This window comes from Drechmeria coniospora, chromosome 01, assembly GCF_001625195.1.
Source record: "Drechmeria coniospora strain ARSEF 6962 chromosome 01, whole genome shotgun sequence".
Classification (NCBI taxonomy): Eukaryota; Fungi; Ascomycota; class Sordariomycetes; order Hypocreales; family Ophiocordycipitaceae; genus Drechmeria; species Drechmeria coniospora.
This window is the reverse complement of record NC_054389.1, coordinates 11,710,594-11,738,324: the sequence shown is the minus strand read 5'-3', so window position 1 is coordinate 11,738,324 and position 27,731 is coordinate 11,710,594. Positions and strand designations below refer to the sequence as shown.

General features: G+C 56.2%; 9 protein-coding genes across 9 annotated transcripts; 5 read left to right on the top strand and 4 right to left on the bottom strand.

Annotated features, from left to right (window-relative positions):
• Nucleotides 1–2,348: 2,348 nt before the first annotated feature.
• DCS_03119 (uncharacterized protein) lies at nt 2,349–3,341 on the top strand (the record flags this gene model as incomplete). Its single annotated transcript, XM_040800443.1, has 1 exon — nt 2,349–3,341. One exon carries the CDS (start codon nt 2,349–2,351, stop codon nt 3,339–3,341), a length of 993 nt encoding a protein of 330 aa, XP_040661326.1.
• A 724-nt stretch (nt 3,342–4,065) lies between these two features.
• Nucleotides 4,066–5,613, top strand: DCS_03118 (uncharacterized protein; the record flags this gene model as incomplete). Its single annotated transcript, XM_040800442.1, has 1 exon — nt 4,066–5,613. One exon carries the CDS (start codon nt 4,066–4,068, stop codon nt 5,611–5,613), a length of 1,548 nt encoding a protein of 515 aa, XP_040661325.1.
• A 1,427-nt stretch (nt 5,614–7,040) lies between these two features.
• On the bottom strand, nt 7,041–9,605 carry DCS_03117 (C6 zinc finger protein; the record flags this gene model as incomplete). Its single annotated transcript, XM_040800441.1, has 1 exon — nt 7,041–9,605. The coding sequence occupies one exon, from the start codon at nt 9,603–9,605 to the stop codon at nt 7,041–7,043; it is 2,565 nt and encodes an 854-aa protein (XP_040661324.1).
• Nucleotides 9,606–10,810: 1,205 nt separating this feature from the next.
• On the bottom strand, nt 10,811–12,273 carry DCS_03116 (dihydrolipoamide acetyltransferase component; the record flags this gene model as incomplete). The annotated part of the gene is made up of 2 exons (XM_040800440.1): nt 10,811–11,869; nt 11,956–12,273. The coding sequence occupies 2 exons, from the start codon at nt 12,271–12,273 to the stop codon at nt 10,811–10,813; spliced, it is 1,377 nt and encodes a 458-aa protein (XP_040661323.1).
• A 1,630-nt stretch (nt 12,274–13,903) lies between these two features.
• DCS_03115 (guanyl-nucleotide exchange factor) lies at nt 13,904–19,529 on the top strand (the record flags this gene model as incomplete). The annotated part of the gene is made up of 2 exons (XM_040800439.1): nt 13,904–15,115; nt 15,405–19,529. 2 exons carry the CDS (start codon nt 13,904–13,906, stop codon nt 19,527–19,529), a joined length of 5,337 nt encoding a protein of 1,778 aa, XP_040661322.1.
• A 689-nt stretch (nt 19,530–20,218) lies between these two features.
• Nucleotides 20,219–21,312, bottom strand: DCS_03114 (uncharacterized protein; the record flags this gene model as incomplete). The annotated part of the gene is made up of 2 exons (XM_040800438.1): nt 20,219–21,001; nt 21,292–21,312. The coding sequence occupies 2 exons, from the start codon at nt 21,310–21,312 to the stop codon at nt 20,219–20,221; spliced, it is 804 nt and encodes a 267-aa protein (XP_040661321.1).
• Nucleotides 21,313–22,297: 985 nt separating this feature from the next.
• On the top strand, nt 22,298–23,199 carry DCS_03113 (uncharacterized protein; the record flags this gene model as incomplete). Its single annotated transcript, XM_040800437.1, has 2 exons — nt 22,298–22,411; nt 22,525–23,199. 2 exons carry the CDS (start codon nt 22,298–22,300, stop codon nt 23,197–23,199), a joined length of 789 nt encoding a protein of 262 aa, XP_040661320.1.
• A 573-nt stretch (nt 23,200–23,772) lies between these two features.
• Nucleotides 23,773–25,394, bottom strand: DCS_03112 (nucleoporin NUP49/NSP49; the record flags this gene model as incomplete). The annotated part of the gene is made up of 3 exons (XM_040800436.1): nt 23,773–24,562; nt 24,628–25,182; nt 25,327–25,394. The coding sequence occupies 3 exons, from the start codon at nt 25,392–25,394 to the stop codon at nt 23,773–23,775; spliced, it is 1,413 nt and encodes a 470-aa protein (XP_040661319.1).
• A 396-nt stretch (nt 25,395–25,790) lies between these two features.
• DCS_03111 (Pre-mRNA polyadenylation factor Fip1) lies at nt 25,791–26,998 on the top strand (the record flags this gene model as incomplete). Its single annotated transcript, XM_040800435.1, has 2 exons — nt 25,791–26,086; nt 26,161–26,998. 2 exons carry the CDS (start codon nt 25,791–25,793, stop codon nt 26,996–26,998), a joined length of 1,134 nt encoding a protein of 377 aa, XP_040661318.1.
• Between the last annotated feature and the right edge of the window lie 733 nt (nt 26,999–27,731).

The window sequence follows — 27,731 nt, the reverse complement described above, 5'->3', positions numbered from 1 at the left end:
CTTGGGTGTAGGCCGCACCTTGGAACGAAGACCTAGCAGGAGTAGTACATGTCCATGTGTACTCCGTAGTACCGTGCTTACTTTACATGCATGTACTGTACATGAACATGTTACTTACTCGCACTCAAGTGTCCACCGCCTACTTGGGTACGGATACGGAGTACTCGCACGTACTATAACAGTGCTTACTTACAGTAGGTGCATGTATAGCCGAGTATTCGTACTGGTACGGTATGCAGCTTGTAGTTGTTATCACTAGTAATAGTACGGACTGTACCTGTACAACTACTGTATATGTACCTGTACAACTACTGTATATGTACCTGTACAACTACTGTATATGTACCTGTACAACTACTGTATATGTACCTGTACAACTACTGTATATGTACCTGTACAACTACTGTATATGTACCTGTACAACTACTGTATATGTACCTGTACAAGTACCAATACTTGTACTGTGCTGTAGGTAGGCGAGCGATTTCACGCCTTTGTAGGATTTGGTTGGTAATAATAACACAGGCAAGGCGTTTATCCGCCCATGACAGTTATTGACCTGGTCCTGATTCGTGCACTCCAACCGACTGGCTGCCGAGGTACATGTATTGGCGCTCGTGCATGCAAGTACTGTACTGTACCCAAGTACTTACAGTGCTCACGTAAGTGCGCCTACTTGTGCTTGCAACTACAGTACATGTACATGCTCATGTACACCGACGCGCTTGGTACGGTGAGAGTAGGCAGTACGCGCGCGGACAGTATACTTGGGTCTTGGGTGTACACATGTACTTGTATCTGTGGCAAACCTTTGATTGTACAAGTACGGAGTAGCAATGCTCCATACGGCGTAATTTCGTGTACACGTACTTGGTTACATGGACGCGCGGCGATGCGCCCACAAACCCGAAACTTGGTGGAGTGAATCAGGGTGATTCGATTCCGTGGCTGACGCCACAAACAGACCCGTTTAGGGCGAGGCGGCCGGCGCCAGTCGCCTTGGGCCAATGAAATGCCAATGGTACCTGAGGCAGCATCGGTAGGTGGCCCCTCCCATCAGCGCCATTGGCTACCAATAGTGGGTTGATCGTTGGGCCACGCCCCTCTGCGGCGCCTCGTGGGCCCTAATTACCATATCCGTTCTCGAACGGACAGTCGATCCTCTCGCACGGAGTACATGTGCAGCGCATACAGATGAGCTGTATTACTACGGCGGAGTACTTACTTAGTTGTAAGCACACGAATGCTCAGACTGTTGCTCTGTACATCTGGTGTACGTACAGTACCCCGTAATAGTTGTACATGTACTTGCGCAATCAAAACAGGCACTTCCCGGTACATTGCTTACTCCGCAAGTGTCCACCTACACGTATGTACATAAAGTCCAAGTTGCTGTAACTGCAAGTACTCGTTCTCGTCCACGCAAGTACTTTCGGTACATGTACAGTCACAGATACAGGCGCCGTATCCTCCGTTCTTGTGGTTGTATCCGAGTGGTACGATGGTACGGAGTACGAAGTACTTGCATGTGCCTCTATTGCCCGAATTTCTACAGTACGAGACTGGCTTTCGAATCCCTCCCTCCATCATTCATCGAGGTTCTAGTATGGAGTACTGTACTCTGAGTGATTCTATCCAGTTCCCATTTTCATTTCATTTCAACTTGTAGATGTACTGTAGATGTGCACGTACAGTACACGCATGCACCGGCACAAGTGAGAGTGTGATTACTGTACTTACATGTACTTACTGTCCTCCGTCCTCCGTACGAGTAAGGATATGCGCTAATCCCCTGCCAGCACTCCAAATGTGCATGTATACAGTGCCCCCCTCCCGTGCACCTGCACTGTACTCCCAGAGCCCGCACTGGAATGCTGGAAGATTTCCTCGTCCGGGGTTCCCGCAGCACAGCCCACCCCCCTTGTTTCTTGTTGGCATTGGCGTCTTGCCCCCTCCTGTAATAATAATCGTCGTCCCTACTCCGTAGTCCTTGTTCCCTTCGTTTTCCCCTTTTCTTCTTTTCTCATGCACGACTTCGTTCGACGAACCTCCTCCGTCTTTCCTCACCCTTCCAGTCATTCCTTTCAGACGCAAATCGCTGCCGCTGCGTCCGTTGACGCCTTCGCCCGACAACCCACGCTCCCTTTCGCTCTCTTCGTCGGACGAAATCGACAGGCTGCTCTGGCTCGCTACAAAATCCTTTCTCGTCCGTCCCGTCTTGGATTGAACCGAACCGTCTGGCACAGTTTTGGTTGCATCTGTCACCCGAGTATTCCGCGAATACGACTCGTTACACGACTTCGACGCCGCATACAGTTGTCTTGATTGTCAATACACCCTAGCTCAAGATGAAGGTCTCCTCTACCGCAGTCTTCATGGCCGCCGCCATGGGCGCCATGGCTCACCCGAATTTCTTGCTTCGCCACCGATCCGTCGCCCACGTCGCCCACGTCAAGAGTTACCACGCCCCCCCACCGCAAGACGATGCCAAAAATGTTGCAAACGTACCGGCTGCGTCCTCTTCATCAGCTCCTCCCCCGCCGTCGAATCCGTCTCCGGCACCCGTCCAGTCGAGCCAGCAAGCCTCACCCAAGAAGCAGGGCTCTACCGGCCAGGGTCCGACATCGTTTAAGGATTTCTGCGGTCGCACTAAGCGCGCCACGATAGCAGACATTGTATCGACGGGCAATGTCGGTACCGACTCTGACTTCGGCTGCAACTTGATGCTCGTCTCGAGCGACATTGTCAAACAATACCCATACAGTATCACCTTCGTCACCCATACTCAAGATGAATACAAGTGTGCTTGCTGGAACAAGATGGGCAGAGACCGCAAACCCAACAGCGGTCATTTCCTAGGCCAAGAGGTCTTCCAATTCACCATCCCTCCTGGCGGCAAGCAGGGCCTCGCCATTGATGCCAACAGCCAAGGGGCTTGTGTCTGCAACGCTACCGCGCTTCCCGTCTTCCAACAGACGGGCATGTTTCAAGGCAGCTGGATCGAGTTTGATTTCGGCAGCGAAAGAAACGACGACGTTGCTACAAAGGCGAAGGAACTCTACAATGGCTTTGATGCTTCGTGCCTTACCGCTGTCGATTCAAACGCGATCAACATTCCTGGCCTCATGACCTGCCTCAGCAATGATCCCAAATCGTGCTCCACCGTTTTACCTGGTTGCGTCCAAGGGGGCCGTGGCTACGTCAAAGGCATGAACGCCTTGGACGGTATTTCTGTCGACACCCTCGGCACCAATGTCCACATCATCGCCATCCTCGATTATCACACGGGTGTAGACGTCTCGCCTTTCTTTCTTCCATCTACGCCTGTTACAGATTCTTGAGTACACGATGGAATTAAAGTCGAAACCTGGCCCCCGCTGTATTTGTTAGTTGGATAAACGGAAGGCGATCTATATGTCGACTGGACTTGTTTGTGTCTTTGTTGTCCTTCTCACCCGCTCAGTTCCATCCACTACCAAGTGCGATGAGACTTGCTCATTCGGCGCGGGAAAGGGTCATTTTGGCATTGCCCTTGGTTCCCTTTCCATTTACATAAGCTCCCTTTTCTATACATAGCCCTCTCTTTCAATCCGCCTTTGAGCTCATGATCGACAACGTTGTGACTGTCCATGTGCCTGCCGCGCCGTCGTCATGGTGCATGTAGCCTTTGACGACGAAAACGACAAGACTTGATTGTTGGTGATGCCGTCACCCGATGCCTTCTCCCGACACGTAGCAGGTGACATGGCGCTTGAATGCTGCACCGACCTTCGCACGCACTCTCACGCACCTCCGTGGTCCGCTTTCTCTGTCAGAGACCCGTCGGATGCCCAGTTGGGAGAGACGCACTCTATAGCACCGTCCCGTCCTTGGTCTTCATGTACAGTATGTAGCTTCTTTCACGTATCGGCCAACCCGCTCAAACCAAACAGACAACCACGCAACCCATAAGCGCAGTCGTATCCAATACACAATCTGTCGACGTTTCGAACGTCGGCAAAAACGGCAATTCTTCCGTTGCCAGGTCTCACGCCAGCAGATCCGTACATTGGCTACATGTCCCACATGGACCCGACTGACTCGGCAGTGAAGAATGCCGCTGATCGAGCCGACGCTGCCCGACGGCGATCACGGTCGTGCGTGACAGAGTTGGAGATTCTCCTGGACCGCTTCGAGGCAAGAATCGGGTGGCAATCGCAGGCATCCGGCTTGTCCGCCTGGTTGCGCGAGGCGAAGAAAACGCAAGGGTGCCTCGAGCACCTAGTGGACGAGCTCTCGACCGCGTCGCCGACGGATGCGGCCGCGCTGGAGTCGATCGGAACGAGGCTCGACGCTCGCTCCGTCGACGCCTCTCACGCCGAAACTCACTGGGACATCCTCAAGCGCTGCCGCTCCCTCGTGGCCGTCAACCGATCCTTCCAGGGCTCGACGAGGGACGACCGCAACGAGCACATCTCCAACATGGCCGTCCGCGGCCGGGAGAGGCAGCTCTTGCATCGAGCCATGAAGGAACAGGGCAAGGTTGACGTCGACGTCGTCGAAGCCGGCAGCGAGTGGCTCGACATCAAGACCCTGCACACCGACAGGCTGCTGCGACAGATGACGGACAGCGGATGGGCGTGGGGCGACCACGAGATCGGGGATCCCGTCGACGCGCAAGAGTGGGAAGACGTGCCGCTGGCAAAGCATGTCAAACGATTGGTGGCGGCGGCCAAAAGGAATCGGCACGAATACCGGATCCCGCGCGTCCGTGTGGTGCTGCCAAACATTGCCCGTGGCATCAAGGACATCGATGTCCTGCTGCATCGACTGTGCCACTTGGACCCGGCCGTTCACGTCATCATCGAGGACCAGCGTGGCCACTTCCTTGGAACCGCGGCCCCGGTCGTCGACGAAGCCATCGTGAACCTTCTCGGGCCCGAGTTTGACTCTCTCACCGCGTCCTTGAACTTGGATCACACCATCCTCATCGACCTCAGCTCCGACATCACCCATCGCCGGCTCGAGGCCCAGAAGTGGCAGCCTGAAACGACGAGGTTGCAGATCGAGGAGGAGGCAAGGCACGACGGCTTCATGGTCAAGACGCTCTATCCCGCCCTCGACGGCCGGACCCTTGTCTGTACCAAGGAGGCTGCCGAGCACTTTCACACAATTCTCGACAGCGTCGGCACGAGCACGGAACGAGCGCGTGGCCGGCTCCTCGTGCCCGTGGACGAGGAGACTAGGAAGTTGAGCCAAGCCGACATCAGGTCTCGATTCCAGCGCCTGTCAATCCACCACCTCCCGCCCGCCGTCCAGATTCCCATTCGTATTCTCGACGAAGGATGGGACTGGGAGAGCGTCAACCGTGCCGTCTTGCAGAAACGTCTGCCCCGCGTGGCGCTCGATGTGGCCCGTTGTGGTCGTCTCAAGAGCTCCAAACTGTCCATCTACATGCACGGGTGGGCGTCAGGCATGACGACCATCACGTCGAACAAGGAGGTGCGCGGCCAGATACGGACCTGGCTGGAGAAGAACCGGCGCCATCATAGCGACTGCGGCCCCAGAATCTGGAGCATCGGCGTCACGAGGAACTTGCTGGCAAAGAGCGCGACGCCACCGGCCGGCGTATGATGCATGATCCGTGCAATGGATTGCATGCTGGCCATGACGGTGGACCACGCACAGATATGAAGCCACAGGCCACGGTGTTTCTGCACTCCGTGGTGGAAGGGGCCCGGGTGTCTCTCTGGCTTATGCTGTCGTTGCCCCGGGGGCACCATGCAGTTCTCAAGCGCGTGAAAGTCGGCTTTGGTGCCAGGTCACCCCCTTGCAGTACTTGCGTGTCGCTTCGACGGCCAAGGGCGCCAAGGTGTTGACGACTGATATCATGGACACCGACGTTGTATGGGCACACCGGAGCTCGGTCGTTGTGGACGGCCCCTCGGCGGAGACGGTCTCGGCGGCGTGGACAACAGGAGGGACATCCAAGGGAAGGTAGGAGATGGTGTAATTGTCGCATTCGTCGCAGTCGATGGGCCCAGTGGCAGGTGACGTTGGTCGTCCAGTGCGTCCCAGTTGTACGGACGTTCACCCCAGGGCTGATGAAGACCGACCCCTGACTCGAGCCCGAGCGTTGTCGAGGCCGATTACCAAGTCCTTGGTGGGATATCGTCGCATCTGGTACGGATTGGCTGGAGGAGTGAGAACCTGTGATGATAGCCATGGCGATAAATTGAGTCAGAGAATCCTTCGTCGAAGGACTATTGCACCGCTCCCCGGGGTTCGCGTGGACGTGCAAAGAATGGAGGATGATTGAGATTTTCCAGCTGTGCCGGCCTGTTTCCAGGCTGCTGTGGCGATTTATGGACAAGTTTATGTTGGCAGTCAGTTAGAAAGGGGACAGAATGAGGCCTGGCAGGAGGCGGGTTGGCGAGTTGTGTCGGCAGAAATGCAGCATCTGATCTGGCTCGGCATTTTATTGCATGTCAAGCCGCCCGATGTCGACAGGCCATAGCACGCTGTCTTCAATCGTATATTGAACCTCCTTTCTTTCAAATGCCATCTTGGTACCATAGGTTAGATGTGATAAGCCAGACGACTATTGGCAATCGAAATACTGCACTCACCTGCAAGCCAAATAATTGTACTCTTCCAAATGAATTTGCTTCATGTCGCGTACGCGAGCCATGAAGAATTGTATCGTCGGGCGGATATAAGGGTGAATTCGCTTGTGCCCGAGGAATGAGGTCTTTTGATTTGGTCCCGAAGCCAATCCCATGATATGCGTGCCTCTGGTGACGAGCATGCCCATTCCAAAGGAGTATCGCTTCCTCCCTCATCAGAGTACACGGTATGCAGAAGTTTTCCACTCTGATCCAGCTTGCTACCGCGCCATGGGCATGGGGTTGCTCTCCTGCAGTCTCCTGATTCCATCTGCTGGTGAAGGTTGTGCTGTGAGTGAATGAGAGTGCAGTCCATGCCGGCGTATATACCATGGTTCTTGCCACGCCATGGCAATCCCCTTCATCTCCCTACAAATCCCGAGAACTTCTGACACGCTACTGGTTTATGAACTGATCAGGAAGCATGCCTTCAAAAGGCCTCTGCTGCCACGACATATCGGCCGTGTCATCCCACACCCAGTCCCCCATCCAATCCAACTGGGTGTCCGTCACGTCTTCCATCTGCATCATCTCCGTCGTTGGTTCATGGGGCACAAGGCCTTCTCGCTCCGCTACGTCCTCGAGCGCCTCCAAGCACCTGCTGACAGAGGCCAGGGCAGCCTGCAGAATCGCGTTGTCGACCTCGTCCTTCCCCAAACCGTCGCTCAGGGCATCGACGTGAGCGAGCACCGCTGCCACAAAGCAGTGACCCTTTCCGTTGGTTTCGCCTGAGCGGATCCGGTCAATGGTCCACGAGAGGGAGGCGACGAGGCACGAGCGGAGGTCCAAGTCACCCAGCGAAGGCAGGTAGCCGAGGCTCGTCGACTGGCCCTGCTTCTGATGAATGAGTTCGACGGCGATGAAGAAGAGTGCCTGCACGGGGATGTAGCGAAACATGCCGGTGCCGTTGACGATGATTCGGTCAAAATCCGAACGACCACCAGCCGGGTTCGGGTGGTGCGGCCCGGACAGACGCCAAATATGCATGAGTTTCAAGGCGCTGTCGAGACACATGCGGCGAGAAAAGTAGAACCGGTGGTCGTCGAACGACTTGGAAATGAAAGTCTGGTGCAGCGCGTGGAAACAGCGATAAAGGAGCATTTCAGACATGGATATGTGGAAGTCGGTGATGGTGACGGTCGGGACTCCGGCGGCCTTGCTCCGCAGCGTTGACAGCTTCCGCGACAGCTCCCGGCAGGCCTTGGTGAGCTCCGAGTTTAGGCGAAGGACCTCGTCGTACGACTGGCCAGTTCGGAAATTGTTGGTGTTGACGAGGAGATCAAGGCGCAAGGGGAGAGATTTCAGAATGGCCACCTGGACGGACACCTGGGTGGGAGTATCAAGCGCATTCCCCACCTGGCCGTCGCCATCCGGCTCATCGCCAAGCAGTTCATCGTCCATGTTTGCGGGAGGCTGGGTGTCGTAGTGTGAGTTGGAGAGCAGCGGCGAGCCGCCGGCCTCGAAGGAGCACTGCAGATTCAGCTCCAGTATGGTGGCCCAGAGCCGGCGGCGCATCTCGGCACGGAACGTCGTCATCTTGCCGAGGTGGCTGGGGTCTCGATGCAAACCCATGGACATGGCCTTCCTGACCAAGGCGCCCGCAATGATCCACGTCAGGTCCGGGCCGACGCCGCAGATGGACTTGGCCAAGACGAGGAGACACATGATCTGGATACCCAATATCGTCATCCGGCTCTTCTTCGGCGGGAGCATGAGCCAAAGCTGAGCCTCGTAGATCCACTGCTGCGACGTTGCCCTCATGGTGAAGAGGTCGTCATGGAGAGTGGCGCCGAGGGCCATGCAGAGCTGCATCTGAATGACGAAGCCGTCGACGGCGGCGTCGGGCTTCTGCCAGTACCGCTGGTAGTCGGCCTTGAAACTGGGCACATGGACGATGCGAAGGACGCCCTCGAAAGTGCGGAGGTAATTCCCGACGAGTTCGTCGCAAACATGGCGCGGCGGTAGGTGCCGGCCAATATCCGTCGACGACAGTGGACGAGACCGGTTCTGCTTTATGCGGCGGCCGAGTGCTTTGCATCGGATGAGCGCATGGTAAAAGTCCGTCTTTCCCGCCTCTTCGAGGCCAAGAAGAGTATATTCGGTGGGAAGCTTGGCGTCGATCTCGTTAGCGGACGCGGCCACGCGAGCGGAGGCGAGCGAGGAGAAAGTTACCAAATCCGCCACGCTGATCCAATGGCTCGAGCCAAAATACCTCGACTTGGAGACGGTGCCGCTGTGAGAGAAGACAGGGCTGATGGCGGAGGAACCAAAGGCACTGCCCTGGCCATCGCTGATCTGAACGACCTTGGCAAGCTTCTCCTCGAGCTCGTGAACCCTGGCGACGAGCTGGTCCACGTTGTTGTTGGACGACTCGGATGCAGAGCCTGTCCGGGAGACGGGACCGCCGGAAGACAGCTGGGTGGGCACGCGAGCCTTCACAGCTACCGTGGCAAGATGCGGCAGAGGGTTCCGAGGACGGCCATCACGGAGCTCGGCGGAGGCTGCAGATGGTCCCTGGAGCGTTCGCACCACGCTCGCCCTCGCACTCGGATGAGCACCGGAACCGGCGGCAGCAGGACTGGATGCCGAAGCTGGATCCGAAGTTTTGACCGCCAAACATCTCTTGCTCCTCGTCGCGGGCACATGGGTTGGCACGTATGTGCAGCTGGCGATGCGGGCCCTCGTGCAGTGGCCGCAGGGAGAGTTGCGGTCGCACTTGATCTTGCGTCTTCGGCATTGCTCACATGCAAGCGCCGGCCGCCTTCGCTTCTTCTCCGGTTGCTCGCGTGCTGGGCCTGGCTGTGCCGGCCGGGGTTGGGAGGCGGATGAGGCAGATGAGGTGTGCAAGGGGCTGGCAGCAGCTGGGTTCGAGGTATGAAATGTACATGTATCCGTGTACTCGTGCTCGCACTTCATGCCGCCCGCGCGGTAGAAGCTCAGAGATGACTCTTGTGGCATCATGACTGGTCAAGCGCCGGCTTGCTGTCGTCGACGAACGGACAAATGCAACGAGAAGACCGAGATGATCGGAAAACTCGGCAGGGGAGGAAATTACTGGCATAGGGAGGTGGCGAAACCGACATGTCGTCCTGAGGTTTCCATCCCAGCCTGATGTAAAGGCCGACAACGGCAGGTGCTCGAGGGGACGGCCATTTAATTCACCGAGAGGCCGCCGCAGCCTCTCTTATTGGCTCGCAAGCAGAATTTGCCGAAGACATTGATATCGATTTATGCCACCTCCGATCCCTCTTTGCTCATTTCTCTGTCCTCGTTCCGTTCCTTTCATCGTTCTCACTTCCGTTCCCCGTTCCCATCCATCGTCCAACCGTTTCCCTACTGCCGTATGCCACACGTACGCCGCACGTAGGCATATAGTAGCCGACTATGGACTCGGATGGGAAGTCGCGTCGCGAGAAGGCAAGGTATACGCAGAGGCAGAGGCAGACGGCGGAGGCAGACGGCAGAGGAAGACGACAGAGACAGAGGCAGAGGCAGACGACAGAGACAGAGACAGAGACAGAGGCAAAGGCAGAGTCAGAGGCAGAGGCAGAGGCAGAGGCAGAGGCAGAGGCAGAGGCAGAGCCGGTGGCAGAGATGGAGGCAGGGAGTTGTCCGATGCAGAGAGGCAGTGCCGTTGGACAGCAGAGTCGAGGGTGCGTGAAAACTCATGGCCATGGATTAATGCAGCCCACCTTCGATGGAAGAAATCACACTCGATACATGCGACGCATTGCGATGCTCTCCTCATGAGCCGAAGCCCTTCGAAGTGACTCGTGGCCGGAAGCGTTTCCCGTGGACCGTCATTCACAGATCCGTCAAGGCGAAGCAGGCGTGGGGGCCGGAGGGGCAAAAGTAACAAGTTCTGTAATGCAGGCGAGGGGCAACAAGTGAAGCAAGCAGTCTGCAAGCGCATGCAACGTCTCCCCACCAGAGACGCAGCGCTTCTAAATAGGCATTGTACACAGGCATCTTGCGTCGCACCTCGACGGGCAAGGACCAAGGATCAACCTTTTGTCCCGCATGGGCCTCCGCCGTCTTCCGACTCCGTCGAATCGCCGCTTCCCCGTCCCTCCCTCGGCGCTCCCGTCTATTTGGTATACAACACGACGGAGACTTCTCTCGCCTCCCCGGCGGGCGAATTCGCTTGCTCGCCCTTCCTCGGGCGCTCAGAGGAGCAGCTCCAGAGGGTTCTCGAGCACCTTCTTGAGCTCGCGTAGCCACTCGGCACCGACGGCACCGTCGACGACCTTGTGATCGAAGCTGGCCGTCACCGTGATCTGGTCGTCCCATTCGACACCAGCCGTGCCGTCTTCGTTCTCGCAAGGAACGGCCACCTTCTTGGTCGTGCCGACGGCAAGGATGGCGGCTTGGGGCGGGTTGATGACGGCCGTGAAGTGGTCGACGGCGTTGTTCATGCCCATGTTGGAGATGGAGATGGTGCCGCCCTGGTACTCCTCAGGCTTGAGTTTGCCGTCCCGCGCCTTCTTGGCGAGCTCCTTGACCTTTGTGGAAATGGACTCGAGGCCACGAGCCTCGACGCCGGTGACGATGGGCGTGATGAGGCCGGTGGGCGTCGAGACGGCGACGGAAACGTCGACGGCGTTGAACTGACGGATGGCGTCGTCGCGCCAGCTCGAGTTGACGGCAGGCACCTTCTTGGAGGCGACGGCCATGGCCTTGATGAGGAAGTCGTTGACCGAGAGCTTGTAGCGGCCCTCGGCCGAGCCGTTGAGCGCCTGTCGCAGCTTGAGCAGCTTGCCGACCGATATCGAGCTCGTCACGAAAAAGTGCGGGTTCTTCTGCACCGACTCCTGGAGCCGGTTGGCAATGGTCTTGCGCATGCCGCTGATGGGCACGTCCTCGAACGTCGCACCCGCCGAGGAGGCGGCGGGGCTGCCGACGAGCTTCTGGACGTCGGCCTCGACGATCTTGCCGCCGCCGCCGCTGCCCTTGACGCCGCCGAGGCTGATGCCGTTCTCGCGCGCCAGTCGCCGGGCGGCGGGCGCAACGTTGAGCTCGCGGTCGAGCGCCGTTTCCAGCCTGCCTTGGGACGTGTTCTGCTCGGGCTCGGGTGCCGGTGCCGGGCTCAGCTCCTGGCCGGATTTCGGTTCCGACCTCTCCTCCTGCTTCGGAGGGGCCGCTTTGGCGTCACCGCCGGCGTCCTCGAGCGTGAACTGGTCGAAGGCGGAGATGTCGGTTCCCTCCTCGACAAGAATGGCGACAGGCTGGTGCAAGGATGCGCCGTCAGCCGATCCGTTCAAGTGTGGGTAGGGAAGGGTAGGATGGCAGGAACCGGACGGGGACGACTCACGGTACCGACTGGAACATCCTTCTCGCCCGATTCCTTGAGAATCTTGGCAATGACGCCCTCCTCCTGGAACTCAAAGTCCATCTGGGCCTTGTCCGTCTCAATCTCGACGAGGACGTCGCCAGGGGCGATGGAATCGCCCGCCTTCTTCTGCCAGGCCCCGATGTTGCCCGCCTGCATCGTCGGCGAAAGGGCGGGCATCTTGATGACCTGATGATCCGGGAAGGAGGCGTAACACCTCACGACGTGGGAGGCGAAGCCGGTCCGGAGGGCATTGTGGGTTGGGGCGAGGACTCGCCTCCGAAGAGCGGCGCTGAGCATGTCGGATGAAAATGGCTCTCAGGAACTCGATTCAGAAAAGGGCGAAGAGACAGCAGCGAGGCTGAGATGCTGAAGGCCTCACCGACTGGAAGTGGAGTAGGCAGCAGCAGGGGCAACTGGGAAATGTCCTGGATGGTGCGACCGTTGTTGACGACGGGATGGGAGATCGCAAGGCGACAGAATTTCCTTGGGGGCAAACGACGGTCGATGGCTACACCGTCAGGTTTTTGCGTTGAGCTCCATCGCTGGAGAAAAACGGCCTAGACCGCATTCGGATGTCGCCTGGAGGCGCGGAACCGTGTTGCATGACTACCGTGTGCCGGCTTGCCTGACATCGCCGCGACAAACCGGAAAATTTGTCTGTTTATCGCCATGAGACGCTCCCATTAGACACACTGGGTTTCTTTCTGGTTGCAGAGCTCAATTTATCATCTGCGGTTATGGATGCATTTCCCGTTGCACATGTCTGTATCTTCGTGATGGCCTTGTTGAGACTTTCATGCTGTCCAGCAACAGCGTGCCTTGCGTTTTGGCGGGTCCTTCAGGTACCATCAAGTGTCCACTGTACTCTCCGTACATGTGCATGCACATCACCGTACTTGCATGTAAGTTCTATACTCGTCGACGCACGATATCTCTAGTAATACCTGATAGAACACAACATAGTACTTGAGTTTGCACGCTGGGACAACCAGGCAGTTGCGGGACGCTTGGTTCTCCGGCCTGAGGCACCATCATCCATCCAGAAGGGAGCTTGGACTACGGAGTACGGAGTACTGTGATTCCGTCTTGGTGTCTGGTAGTACTTACAAGTACTTATGGAGAGAGTGTACTTGCCTACTAGGTACAAAGTGATACAAGTACTACTTACTCCGTACGTACCTCCAGAATATTTTCAAGTAGCTCAAAAGTATAAACTACCCGTTTGGGAACGGCAATGGTGTTGGGCGTATGTATCGACGTAGGTACCACATACCTCGTAGGTACCACTCTGTGCCGCGCCTTGCTGCTACATCTACCACAGTTGCAGTACTCCGTACCCCATACTTGCACCACAGTTAGTACTGAGTAGGTACTAAGTAGGTACTAAGTAGATACTAAGTAGGTACTGACAAGTACTTACTATGCAACCTGATCAAAATGCACCCAATGCCTGTAATACCAAGTAATTACAGTACTGTAAGTAAGTATTTAGGAGCACGGAGTGCTCGGTACTAACAATTGGATACGTCCCTTTTCCCTCAGCCACACTGTGGCCGCCGTCACCACACCGACCAGCTAGCTCTATTACTTAGTACAGCAAGTACAGTTGTACTTTTACACTACTGGCCTTGGCCATGTGTGTCCTGTACCAGCTGGTCGAAGGCTTCACGACGCTTCCAATCCTACACTCCCAACTCCATTCTCGGCCCAAGGCAGCAGCACCCTTTCCCTTACCGAAGGAGCATCGATACCGACGCCGTCAGTTGGAGACCACTGCCTCTCCATAATCTCTCCAAGCAGGCCGGGATACCCGACTCTCTCTTGCTCTGACGGGCCCAACCCCTTGATGACGACCGTCGCCCCGTCACCAAACTCCCGAATCATCGACCCTCCTGCGGATGGCCGGCAGCTTCCCCTGCGCTCCCCGATGAGCTCCCCAAAGTTTGTGCTGTCCTCCCTGGACGCTATTGCGACGTCGAAAGACGCCCAGCGGAACAAGCAGCTCGCCGAGTCGGCCCAAAAGGCGCTCGATGCCATCAAGGAGCAGGAAACCCTCCCGGACCCCGACGTTCTCTTCGCGCCGCTGCAGCTTGCCACAAAGTCCAACAACCCGCAGCTCACGACCACAGCCCTCGATTGCATCGGGAAGCTCATATCGTATTCCTACTTTTCCATACCAAGCACCGACGGCGATGCTGCCCCGGACGCCCCCGAGGGCCCGGACGGCGCCGAGCCCGCGTCGCCGCTCATCGAGCGCGCCATCGATACCATATGCGACTGCTTTCAGGGGGAAACAACGGCGGTCGAGATCCAGTTGCAGATCGTCAAGTCTCTTCTGGCAGCCGTCTTGAATGATAAGATTGTCGTCCACGGCGCCGGCCTCCTCAAAGCCGTCCGCCAGGTCTACAACGTCTTCCTCCTGTCGCGGAGCACTGCCAACCAGCAGATAGCCCAAGGCACGCTGACCCAGATGGTGGGAACGGTCTTCGAACGAGTCAAGACCAGATTGCTCATGAAAGAAGCGAGAGTGAACCTGGGAGGCCTCAAGCACAGCTCGGGCAACGTGACGTTTGACAATTCCGAGCTTGCCAATGGCGACCCATCCGACCCCGACGAAGACGATTCCGCCACCCCCCAGGAAGAGTCAACCCCCTCCGAGCCGGAACCCAATGGTGCCAAGCTTACATTGAAGGATCTTGAGCATCGAAAGAGCTTCGATGATTCTAATCTTGGCGATGGACCGACCATGGTCTCAAGGGTGACACCCGCGAATAAGGCTGATGCAGACACCCCCGTGTCTGGCCAATCGATGCCCGAGTTGTCCACCGAGGAAGACAGCGACCTGCTGGATGCCGAAGATGAGGTCTACATCCGCGATGCCTATCTCGTCTTCCGTTCTTTCTGCAACTTGTCCACCAAGGTCTTGGCTCCAGACCAACTTTACGACCTCCGAGGCCAGCCCATGCGCTCGAAGCTGATATCTCTCCACCTTATCCATACCGTTCTCAACAACAACATTTCCGTCTTCACCTCCCCCCTTTGCACCATCAAGAGCTCTAAAAGCAACGAACCCACGTCGTTTCTGCAGGCCATCAAGTTCTACCTCTGTCTCAGCATCACACGAAATGGCGCCAGCTCCGTGGATAAAATCTTTGACGTTTGCTGCGAGATATTCTGGCTCATGCTCAAATACATGCGACCGTCGTTCAAGGCAAGTACTCGGAACCTGTCGTTTGCTCCGTGTGCCCCGAAGCTAACGCACCTGATAGAAAGAGATTGAGGTGATTTTGAACGAAATATATCTTGCCCTCCTCTCGCGCCGGCAAGCGCCCCTCTCGCAGAAGCTGGTCTTTGTCACCATCCTCAATCGGCTTTGTGCTGACCCGCGGGCCTTGGTCGAGATTTACCTCAACTATGACTGTGACCAGTCTGTGGACAACATCTTTCAAACAATCGTCGAGGATCTTTCCAAGTTCTCCACCGCACCGGTGGCAATCACATCCGTCCACGAGCAGGTGTACGAAGAACAGCGAGCAAGAGTGCCGGCAGCCAGCGAGTGGCAGCTCAAAGGCATCTTGCCCCCACCGCTCACCGTCATCCACATCGTGCCTCAGCAGGAGAGCGAACCAGACTTTCCCAAAGAATACGCCATGAAGCGCCTGTCGTTGGAAGCCCTGGTCGAGGCTCTGAGATCTCTTGTGAACTGGTCAGCTTCGGTGCGAACCGACAGCGGCGAGGCGCCAAACGCCGACGGCGACAACAAGCCCTCTTTGGACGAACTTCGACCGTCGATTGACCCTGCGGTGAGCGACAGCGCCTCTCGCTTGGAGACGCCGATGCCCCCATCGACGCCCGTCATGGACGACGACCCGGATCATCTGGAGAAAGGAAAGGCGCGCAAGACTGCGCTGATAAATGCCATCAGGCAGTTCAACTTCAAGCCAAATCGAGGCATCAAACTGTTCTTGCGCGACGGTTTCATTCCGAGCGACAGCCCCCAAGATATAGCAAATTTTCTGCACAAGGAGGATAAGCTTGACAAGACGCAGATTGGCGAGTACCTGGGCGAGGGAGACCAGACGAACATCGACATCATGCATGCCTTTGTCGACTCCATGGAGTTCACCCGGAAGCGCTTTGTTGACGCCCTCAGGCAGTTCCTGCAGTCGTTTCGACTTCCTGGAGAAGCCCAAAAGATCGATCGCTTCATGCTGAAGTTTGCCGAACGTTATGTCTTGGGAAATCCCAATGCCTTTGCCAACGCAGACACGGCCTATGTACTGGCTTACTCCGTCATCATGCTCAACACAGATCAACACAGCAGCAAGGTGGCGAAGAGGATGAGCAAAGAGGAGTTCATCAAGAACAACCGAGGCATCAACGACAATGCCGACCTCCCAGACGAGTACCTGATTGGAATATTCGAGGAGATCGCCAGCAATGAGATCGTGCTCACCAGCGAGCGCGAGGCCGCAGCCGCAGCCGGTACACCGGCCCCTCAAGCTACGGGCATCGCCGCCGGCCTCGGCCAGGCGCTTTCGAATGTCGGGCGAGATTTGCAGCGCGAAGCCTATGTACAGCAGTCGGAGGAGATTTCGTTGCGATCCGAGCAACTGTTCAAGAACCTGTTCAAAAGCCAACATCGCAATGCCACCAAGGCTGGACTTAAGTTCATTCCGGCGGCATCTTTCAAGCACGTCGGCTCTATGTTTGACGTCACCTGGATGTCCTTTTTTTCCGCTCTGTCAAGCCAGATGCAGAAGGCACACAACATCGAAGTAAATAAGTTGTGTCTCGAAGGGATGAAGTTGGCCACCAATATTGCCTGCTTGTTCGAGTTGTCGACACCAAGGGAGGCTTTCATCTCGGCCCTGAGAAACACGACCAACCTGAACAACCCGCAAGACATGATGGCGAAGAACATCGAAGCCCTGAAGGTCATCCTAGAGCTCGGCCAAACCGGAGGCAACCTGCTCCAGGAATCGTGGAAGGACATTCTCATGTGCATCAGCCAGCTAGACCGGTTGCAGCTGATTACAGGCGGCGTTGATGAGAGCGCGGTTCCTGATGTTTCCCAGGCACGATTCATACCCCCACCGCGATCGGACACGTCCGAGTCGAGGTCATCCACACAATCTCGGCAGAAACCGCGGCAGAGAGCCGGCACGGGGCCCAAAGGCTTTTCAAACGAGGTCGCCATAGAGTTTCGATCCGACGAGTTCACCCGCAGCGTCGACCGCATCTTCTCGAACACGGCGAACCTATCTGGTGAAGCCATGGTTAGCTTCGCCAAAGCGCTCACGGAAGTTAGCTGGGATGAGATCAAGGTCTCTGGCTCCAACGACTCTCCTCGAACCTACAGTCTGCAAAAGATTGTCGAAATCAGTTACTACAACATGAATCGTGTTAGGTTCGAATGGACCAACATCTGGGATGTCCTCGGCGAGCATTTCAACCAGGTCGGGTGCCACAACAACATGAACATCGTTTTCTTCGCCTTGGATTCCCTCCGGCAGCTCTCCATGCGTTTCATGGAGATTGAGGAACTGGCGGGTTTCAAGTTCCAGAAGGACTTCTTGAAGCCATTCGAACACATACTGGCCAACTCTCACAACACCACCGTCAAGGATTTGGTTCTGCGCTGCCTCATCCAGATGATTCAAGCTCGGGGGGATAATATCCGTTCCGGGTGGCGGACCATGTTCGGCGTCTTCACGGTTGCCGCACGAGAGACGCACGAGAGCATCGTGAGCCTTGCTTACGAGAACGTGAACCTTGTGTACAAGACCAAGTTTGGTGTCGTTATTTCCCAAGGAGCTTTCACAGACTTGATCGTCTGCTTGACCGAGTTTTCGAAGAACCTCAAGTTTCAGAAAAAGAGCCTCGCAGCTCTCGAGCTTCTGAAATCAATCATTCCCACGATGTTGAAGACGCCAGAATGCCCGTTGTCAAATCTGCCGAAAAGGAGAGCGTCGACGATGGATTCGAAGAACGAGGCCGTGGACGGCCCGAAGCCATCGCAGACCAAAACCTCTGTCGAAGAAGGCTTTTGGTTCCCTGTCCTGTTCGCTTTCCATGATGTCCTCATGACGGGCGAGGACCTCGAAGTGCGATCGAACGCATTGGAATACTTCTTCGCCACCCTTATCAAGTTCGGTGGCGACTTCACACCCGACTTTTGGGACATACTGTGGCGGCAACAACTGTATCCAATTTTCATGGTTCTCAGGTCACGACCCGAAATGTCGAATGTGCTCAACCACGAGGAGTTGTCGGTTTGGTTGTCGACGACGATGATACAAGCGCTGCGCAACATGATCACGCTCTTCACACATTACTTCGATGCCCTCGAGTATATGCTGGACAGATTTCTGGAGCTGCTTGCTCTCTGCATCTGCCAAGAGAACGACACGATATCTCGGATTGGCAGCAACTGCCTACAGCAGCTGATCCTCAAGAACGTGACCAAGTTTACGGCAGAGCATTGGGCCAAGGTCGTTGGGGCATTCTGCGAACTATTTGAACGGACGACGGCATACCAACTATTTACCGCAACGAACATGGGCGCGAATGCGACGTTGTCGCTGAAGTCGAATGGCTTCGACTTTGCCACACCTCTGGCCTCGCCGGCGGACATACATCCTGTGGATGAGAAGTCCTTGAAGATCAACGGCACAGAAGGCAGCGTCGTGCTGCCGGAAGTCGACTATGCGAATCACCAGTCCACACCAAAGCCGACGGATGACGAGTTACATTCACCAACCGTACCCGGCGGTCAAGCTCTAGAAGAGTTCAAGCCATCGTCTAACCTCCAGCAGCAGCCGGTCGTGGTAACGGCAGCGCGTCGACGATTCTTCAATCGCATCATTTCCCGCTGTGTGCTGCAGCTGCTCATGATTGAGACGGTCAACGAGCTCTTCAGCAATGACACAGTATACGCTCACATCCCCTCGACGGAGCTTCTGCGACTCATGGCTCTGCTGAAGCGCTCGTTCCAGTTCGCTCGCCGCTTCAACGAGGACAAGGAGCTCCGCATGCGACTCTGGCGCGAGGGATTCATGAAGCAGCCGCCTAATCTTCTCAAGCAGGAGAGTGGATCCGCTGCCACCTACGTCTCCATTCTTTTCAGGATGTTTGCGGACACGGCGCCGGAAAGGCTGGGGAGCAGGCCTGACATCGAGGCGGCACTGGTGCCGCTGTGCAAGGACATTATCAGCGGATATTCGATGCTCGCGGAGGAAAGCCAGCATCGGAATATCATGGCCTGGCGACCGGTGGTGGTAGATGTCCTTGAGGGCTACTCAACCTTCCCGGAGGAGGAATTCAAGGCTCACATCCCCGAATTCTATCCCCTTGCCGTTGAGCTCTTGACGAAGGAGCTCGGCCAGGACCTAAGGGGCGCGCTTCTGGCCGTTCTGCGACGTGTTGGTGAAGTTGGGTTGAAGATCGAGGGGATGACCAAGCCGGTAGAAAGGAAACGACGAAGCACTGTTGGCGATATCCCGGAGGAGGTGGCAAATGACCACGAAGCAGCGGCGCGAAGGATGTTGTAAGATGTTTCATCGACTCCAAATGGCTAGTACATCATGGCGTTGCAGCGGAAGAAGTTTATGTCCTGCACAAAAGGGGTCGGTTTTGTACGACCCCATGTTTCATTGTTGCGATAGCTTGCAATCTCAGTTTGTTGATCTGGGGTGCGCTTTGGTGACAGTCAATGAAGGTGTCATGTTTGAGTATCCTGCGTTCGAGGCCCCTTCCTCTACATGGGGTAACCCGCCTCACTCATCCTCCAGTCTCTTGCCCGGCTTTGGCTGCAGCACCAAGTTGCCATGATCCTATCGCTGCTCGTGGGAGCAAGGTAATGGACGGAATGACCTCGGAGATGATTCCGACAGTCTTGGGATGATATCGTGAGTTTGGACATCCGAGAAAGTGGTGGAAGCGGGCGGAGTCGTTGCCACGTTTCCAGGTGCCGGCATCCATGCCTCGCGCTCTTCTGCCCTAACGAAAATGTCGAGCCATTGAGCATTGATTCTTTGCCCATAAACTTGCTTGAAAAAAACGGAAACAAGGGTGCTCATTCATCGAGTCCATAATAGGGGGATGACCTTTGGGTCATATTCCGGTGATAGGTATTATACAAGTGCTGTAGTCAGTGACAGCTGAAATCCGGGGTCCAAGATGAATGACACGCTGATTGACAAACATCAGAATGCAGCTACCTTTGCTGGTGACAGTATTTCTAATTGAGTAGCTGAGAAATGTAACCCTTCAGGTCATTCTGGTAGTCGGCAGAGTCATCTTCTAGATTGTCGTCTGGCACGGCGAGCAAGGCTCGAGGCAGCAAACTGTCTCCTGAACATGCCGCTTGGATCAGGGATTTCACGGACCCGTCCCTTTGCTGACGTCCCGCACCTGAGCCGTTTTCCATTGGACTGGATGTAGGCTTTGATGACTGCTCGCGCCTTGCCTTGTGCATGAGGAGCACAAACTCCTGAAAGAAGGCGATTAAATTACGATACAAAATCTCGTCCGATTTGTCAATCATGTTCAAGGCTGCCCAAGGCAAAAGCCCCCCCTTACCTATCATCGGATCCGAATAAATTGCTGGCAGAGCGGGTAGCGGAAAGAGGTGCGGCGAGCCTGACTGCATCAACTTTTCAAGGTTGAGGACGGCGAGGCGGGGAAGAAGTTGCAACAGGCGACCCTGAGAGATGGTGACGTCCAGCTCTGTTCGATGGGAAGCTGACTCGTAGGAGCAGAGATCTCGGATGATGGAGAGAATAGGCTCCTGCTGAGTGATCAAGTCCCAAAAACCAGCGGCACCGACATCGGCGTTGGTATCCGAGTCCCGGGAAGGACCGTCGCCGGCAAGGTCCAAATCATTCTCCAGCAAGCGATGGATCACTCCAGCCGCATGGTCACCGACGCCCACGTGTGGACTCTCCAACCAGGTCCTGACAAGCTTCTCGACGAGCTCGGGGGATTTTCTCAGCGTGTAGGTGTCGGATATGGACGCGGCGGCCTTGTCCAGAATGGTCAGAGCGAGGCGGTTGGCGTTTGGCAGCGGGGATGCGAGCGCCGTCATCAACGAGGGCTTGTCCGTAAAGGCTAAAGCCTCCGTGTAGGAGAGGGGGCGTAGGAGCTTGTCAAGAAGCGAGAGTAGTGGCCCGGGATGCTGACTGGTGGAGGCCAGGATGCTAGTGAGAAGCGGTATCCATGAGTCGAGGAGGGGACGACTGTTGAGGTCTGGTACTATGATGAGTCCCAGGCTCTAGAGGCGATGGTTGACGATGGGACGGATGAAGGGCATACCCGTAAGCTGGAGCTCAACATTGTCGAACAGAGTTGGCTTCAAGGGCACGTCAGGATCGACGACGAGCTCTTGCAGGTGAGCCTGCAGCTCCGACAGGCCAGAGATGGGGACGGTGTTCATCAAGGCGGTGGGGACGATTCTTTCCGCCATACGAGGTAGGCGTGCGGCGTGAGAACCAGCGAGTTTTGACGTGAAAGGGGGGGGACGGTGCGAAGGTATGGAATAGAGAAAGAGAATGGACAAAGTGGGTGGTTGGTGGGTGGTGGTTCGTGGTCGTGGTCGGTCGGTCGGTCACTGGAGAGTACATGTAAATACAGTAAATATATTAATTACCGTATAATAATAACTACTAGACGAACGAATACGAATGGAGAAAATGAATGGAGAATACTTTATCATTATCTGGTATTTTAATGCGGAGTAAAATAAGCACATACATGTATTTACTATACTGTATATTCCGTACAGCACTGTTTTTACATGAATTCTTATGAAATGCTGGTTATAAATACTGGAACGGAGTGTTACTGCAACAAGTACTTACTTACGGAGTACTCTGTAATTACGGAGTACAACTAATATTATTTAACTTAACCGTACTTGAAGTACGGAGAAATACTGTACTAAGTAATACTGTACTAAGTAATACTCCGTACTACTGTACTTAGTGCAGTAATACTTGAGTACATGCACGGAGTAAAGTACTTAATTTATATTTACTTAAGCACTTACGGAGTATTACTTATTTATTTACTTACTTAGTTACGTATATGTATGTGCTTAGTTGATAATAAAGTACGTATTATTACCTGGTTACGTTCATTCGTACCCCACCAGTCCACCAGCAAACTCCCCTCACCCCTCCCAGTTGAGCGTTGGCGGTAAAAAAAGCCAGGCTTGGAGCGATCGAGTCCAAGGCTGCAAGTTGGAACGAACATCAAAATCATCGTCACCCGTCACCAAGCCCCCCTTGGCTTTGCCTCCCCCCCTCTGCGTTCAGCTGCAATGTCCCGAGGCGGCGGACGAGGCGGCCGTGGAGGAGCCAGAGGCGGCGGTCGTCCGAATGTTCCCTGGGACACGGGCGATGAACCGGATGCCCGTCCCTCGGAGCTGTTTCCTGTACGAACCAGCCATCTCCCCCCCTCCCCCTCCCCCTCCCCTCCCCCTCCCCCTCCCTATTATCCCTCGCGGTCGGAAAATGTGGCGAAGACTGACCTTGGACGGCTCCATAGCCATATGCTGTCCCGAGCACGCGCGAGCTCAGCGCGACGGAGACGAACGGCATCCATCACTTTCTGCTTCTGCGACATCAACTGCATGCCTCGCCTCTCTACACCTCGAAGCGTACCTCGCTGCACGACCCGACCGCTCCGCGCAAGTTGTATGGACAGGCGCAGATGAACGCTCTCTACGGCGTCAAGAATAAGGCGTCGCTCGACCCCTTCACTGCCGTGCCGACCTACTCCCAGAAGTTTGTACGCGAAGACCGCGCGCTGCCGGACTGGACCGCCCGCCCCATATGCCGTGAGCTTTTCCCTGCCGAACTTGTCGAAACCATGGAGCCCACAGCGAGCGTCGGGGCACGCAAGAAGCGCAAGCTCGAACTGAGCCAGGTCAGCGCTTTGCCCAACGCCGAGGAGGCATTCGGCATGCCCTCGCTCGAGGCCGACGGCGACGAGCATCGGGGGGGGCACAGGAACTTGCTCGAGAAGCTCGACGCCCTGCACGACGAAGACGCCGAGCCTGGCGCAGAGTTGGACGAGGAGGAGGGAGCGGCAGAGGAGGACCAAGATGAAGTATACGACGACGAGGACGCCGGCGACTACGATGCCGAAAACTATTTCGACAATGGCGATGAGATGGGCGACGACTACGGCGACGGGGATGACGGTGAGGGGACATACTGATCACGTCCGCCTCGACGCATGAACCGGAAGGGAAGCTTTGAAGATTGGCCCATGGATATGGCAGCAAATACCGTGCCGTCGAGGCAATTATGTCGTCGGCCGTAATGATACCCACGCTCTCGAACATACATATATACAAACACGCACATGGTGTCCGATTCCGATTGACGCATGACACGATACATTGCGGTTTGCCGAGTTGAACCCAGCGTTCCTCTATTCAGGAGCCGCCGTGCGTAGCCTCCGGCCGAACAACACAATCCCGACACGGCCTTCCTCTAGACACAGCACAACTCGTAGTCACAGGAAAATCCATCACCGCTCCAAAGCATTGGCTGACCCCCACTCACGCCACATCATGGATGGGTGGTGATCATGGTAATCGATCGTGTCGCAAGCAACGCTTCCCCCGTCCTCACGGCAGAAGCAAAATGCCTCTCGTTTTCGTAGTGGACTGATCGTCATGGGGCTTGGTCCTGACCTTGTGTGCCTCGGTTTCCAAGGAACCGAGTGTCGTGTTGTAGCTGCCAGCTTGCTGCCGCCTTCCACTCTCAGCATGCGGAATGACTTGGATCACGCGTTTATCCCTATCGCGTACACGCCCGAGTCCAGGATGCCCGCCTGCAACCTCGAAAGGCGCTCTCTTGTATCGGCAATCTGACCTGCCTGGGCGACTATCGCGTTGCCCGTCTCTCGGAGGGCCGACAGCACCTGGCTAAGCTGATCCTGCACGCTTCCGCTCGCAACCTGATTCCTGTCTCGAAAGGCCCTTATTTGTTCGTACAGGCCGTTTTCGACGCCGGGCATGTCGCGTTCAATCTCGCCACGGTACTCGTCCAGCCGCTTCTTGTATTTTTCGACATCGTCGCACACGCGATTGAAGTAGGTAATCAGATCCTGCGCGCTCGCATGCGCAAACGAAGCATCCGTCGCGTTGGTGTCGGAAGGTGGCGGGGGACCGGCGAAAAGACCCGTCTGGTGATAGTGGGCGGGAAGTTTCAGGTTGTCGGTGGCCTTGAACGATAGTTGGGCATCGGCGATGTTCTTCTTCGTCATGTCTTGCAGAACCTTGACCGTCTGGATGTCCCGGTTCAGGGCGACTTGGACCGTCCGGAACTTGAATTCGACAAACTTGACGTCGCGTCCAAGCTGATCGATGTCTTCTCCGTGCTGCGGCATGAACTGTCCTATCTCGTCCCTCATCTTTATCACCCGCTGGATGCCCTTGTCGATGAGAGAAATCTCGTCCTGAACCGGCTGTGCGAGGTCGTCGAATCTCGTGCGAGGGCGGATATTGTCGTAGTTGATCGGGACTGCCGGCATCTGGGTAATAAATTGACTCGACTGCGGTTGGCTTTGGCCGCTGAGATGAACATGGCACGTTAGCAATATGAATCGCACACGTTGCGCTCAGCATCGCTGCCTTACAGTAGACCACCGGCAGGCTTTGCCTGTGCCTGCCCAAGAAGCCCCCCGCTGACCGCCGGTTGTGTGCTGGTGATGGCGGAGCCGAATAATCCTCCGGGGTTCTGCGTTTGTGGTTGTTGTTGGATCGACTGCGCGCCGAAGAGACCACCGGCAGCTTGCTGCTGCTGTGGCTGTGACTGAGCGACAGCGGTGCCAAAGAGGCCTCCGGCGGTCTGCTGCTGTGGCTGCTGCTGCGCTTGATTCGCGGCGTTGCTGAAAAGACCTCCAGCAGCCGACTGCTGGGTCTGCTGCTGACTGCTTCCAAAGAGACCGCCGGCGGAACTCTGTTGGCTCGGCTGCTGTGTGGTGTTTGCACTTGCGAAAAGCCCGCCGCTCGTGGTCGGCTGCGCCGTTGCAGCGCTCGTGGCACCCCCAAACAATCCAGAGGCCGGTTTCTGTTGCGCACCGCCGAACAAGCCGCCCGTCGCTGCCATGCCTCCAGTGCTTGCGGCGGCGTTTGCCAATCCGGCGCCCAACAGGCCCCCGGCTGCTGGCGGTTGGGACGGCGCGGCGGCCCTGTAATGCTTTGGTCAGCTAGGGTCCCTTGGCTGGAGCAGGCAAGGCATGTCAAGTAGGAGGGAGCCTCGTCTGCTGGGGACGAGGAAGTCGAGTTTCCGAAGGGAGGCGGAAGCAGCAAACAAGTGACTGGTCGGTGCTTACACAGAGTTTGCAGCACCGGTGTTGATCGTCAAACCACCCGGGCCGCTTGCTGACCGCGACAGAGACATTGGACGACGCGCAGGAGGAAAGAAAAGAAGGGACGCGCCGTCGATGCAAGGACAATATTAGTTGGTGGTTGTTCGTTGTTTACGACGTGACCGAGAAGCGCTGTGGAGCTTTGAAGTTTTACAGCAGATGGACGGTTATGAGCTGCAAGCTATTATTCGAGGCTAGAGGTCGGCTGGTGTTGTTGGTTGCTCCATGCTCGCTCACTACGTTCAAGCGGAAAAACATCGGACCCTCCGCCAACTCTCCTACAACACTCCGTACAAACCGATGATTCGCACGATAGAGGCATAACTACTACAATACAGTGCCTGTTGGTGTACTCCGTACATTCGCAAGTGAGCTGCAGGCTTCCTACAAGATTTTGCAATAAAATCAAGACTGCCCCGCCCGTCATCATGTCCGAGCACGAAATGGAAATGGACGAGGGCGACGACATCTATGAGCCCGAAGAGTCCAAGGAACAAGTCAAGGAGCCCAAGGCGGAGAATGACGATGATAAGAAGGCAACATCCAAGTCGGAGGAGCTTGAGGAGGGAGAAGAAGAGGACGAGGGCGGAGCGATGGACGAGGACGAGGATGACTCGGTGGGTATTTGCACCACGCAATCTGCTTTGATGCTAACCAGGCCTGCCTTGCAGGACATTGACATCATCACGGAGCGAAAAGATGGCACAAAAGCTGCACCGCCGTCGTATGTTTCGCCGCGTCGGCATCCCACGAGGTTGCATCCTCCTAGCGACGAAGCTGACCGACCGTCTGCCCCAGACAAGCAAAATACAGCGATATCCGGAATATCCCCCAGCGGTCAACGTCCACAGACGCGACGGCGAAGGCGACAGCGGTGAGGAAGGAGGACGAGTCGAAGCCATCGACGGCGTTGAACATAGCAGCACCGAGCGCCGACCAAACGTCGGCGGCGGCGTCAAAGTCGACGGTTGACATCAATGCCATCCCGACATACCCGGCTGCTGGGAAGCCGATAACGCAGGTCAACATCGACGAAGGTTGGTGCGCTCCCTCGCATGGCATGGAATGGCAGTGCACGGTCAGCGGTCGGCAGGCTAAAACGCACGATGCAGATCTTCCGGATAACGACAAGCCGTGGCGGAAGCCAGGGACCGACATCAGCGACTACTTCAACTATGGCTTCGACGAGTTTACGTGGGCCCTGTACGCGGCCAAGCAGGAGAGCACACGAGGCGAGTTCGGTGCCGACGTATTCGCCAGCAACAATAAAAAGATGATGGACGAGTTCAACAGCATGATGATGATGGGCGGCATGGGCATGCCTGGAGCGGGTGGCGCCAACGCCGCAGGGGGCATGGACGGCATGGCTCCGGAAATGCAAGCGATGATGCAGCAGATGATGGCGTCGGGCATGGATCCGTCGCAGATGGACCCGAGCCAGATGAACGCCATGTTCTCGGGCATGCAAAACGGCGCCGGCGGCGTGGGGCCTCAGGGCAACCAGGGGCAGAATTTTGGTGGTGCTTTCGGAGGCAACCAAGGCGGCTATGGATATGATCCGGCCATGGCCGCGCAAGGAGGTGGCGGACGCGGAGGCTTCGGCGGCGGTGGACGAGGACGTCGAGGCCGCTGGTGATGGATCGCCTTGCCCATTGCCATGTATGACATGCCTACACATCGGCGCTGGGAGTGGATGGGGTGGCGTGTAACATCACGGCTGGCGTTGGAAACGAGTCTTGATCCGTATTCCACAGGGTCCGTGGCCATGAAGAGCTGCTTCGACCTCATTCAACGGCCACCATTAGGGAATGGATGAGGCGCTCTAGAAGGACCGTCTCTCTCATCCGTCCATCGGCACGTTTGCCCGCTCCCTCTCTCATCGTCTCATCCGATCCAGCTATGCAAGCACGTCGTCGGAGTGGATAGATGCACGGTACATGAGGGAATCGCTTGTTGCCGGTTCACGTCGAGTTTCGTAGCATTGTCAGAGAGTGGTGGGTCATTCGTGGTCGAAGGTGCAGATCGATGTGATGGGCAAGTGGTTGCCGATCCTTCTCTCTGCCACCCACCCGCGCGTGGCTGCCCGCAAGGCGACTGGGAGGCAATATGCTTTTCGTGGAGCACTCGCGAGGAAACCGTGAGCCGATGGCGGGATTTAGCAACGGCCGAAGCGGACAGTCAGCAGCATAGAACAAGAGGCATTCTGGGCTCCCTGACGGACGACGGACGACAACAAGAATGCGTGCCATCATTCCACAGCCACCTTCTTCCAGACTCCCACTCGAAGCTCGTTTGCTGAAGGGCAAAATCTACACAGTGGTAACGTTACGTGAGGTAGCTTGGCGTCTGCGCCGGTATGGGCCAGTCTC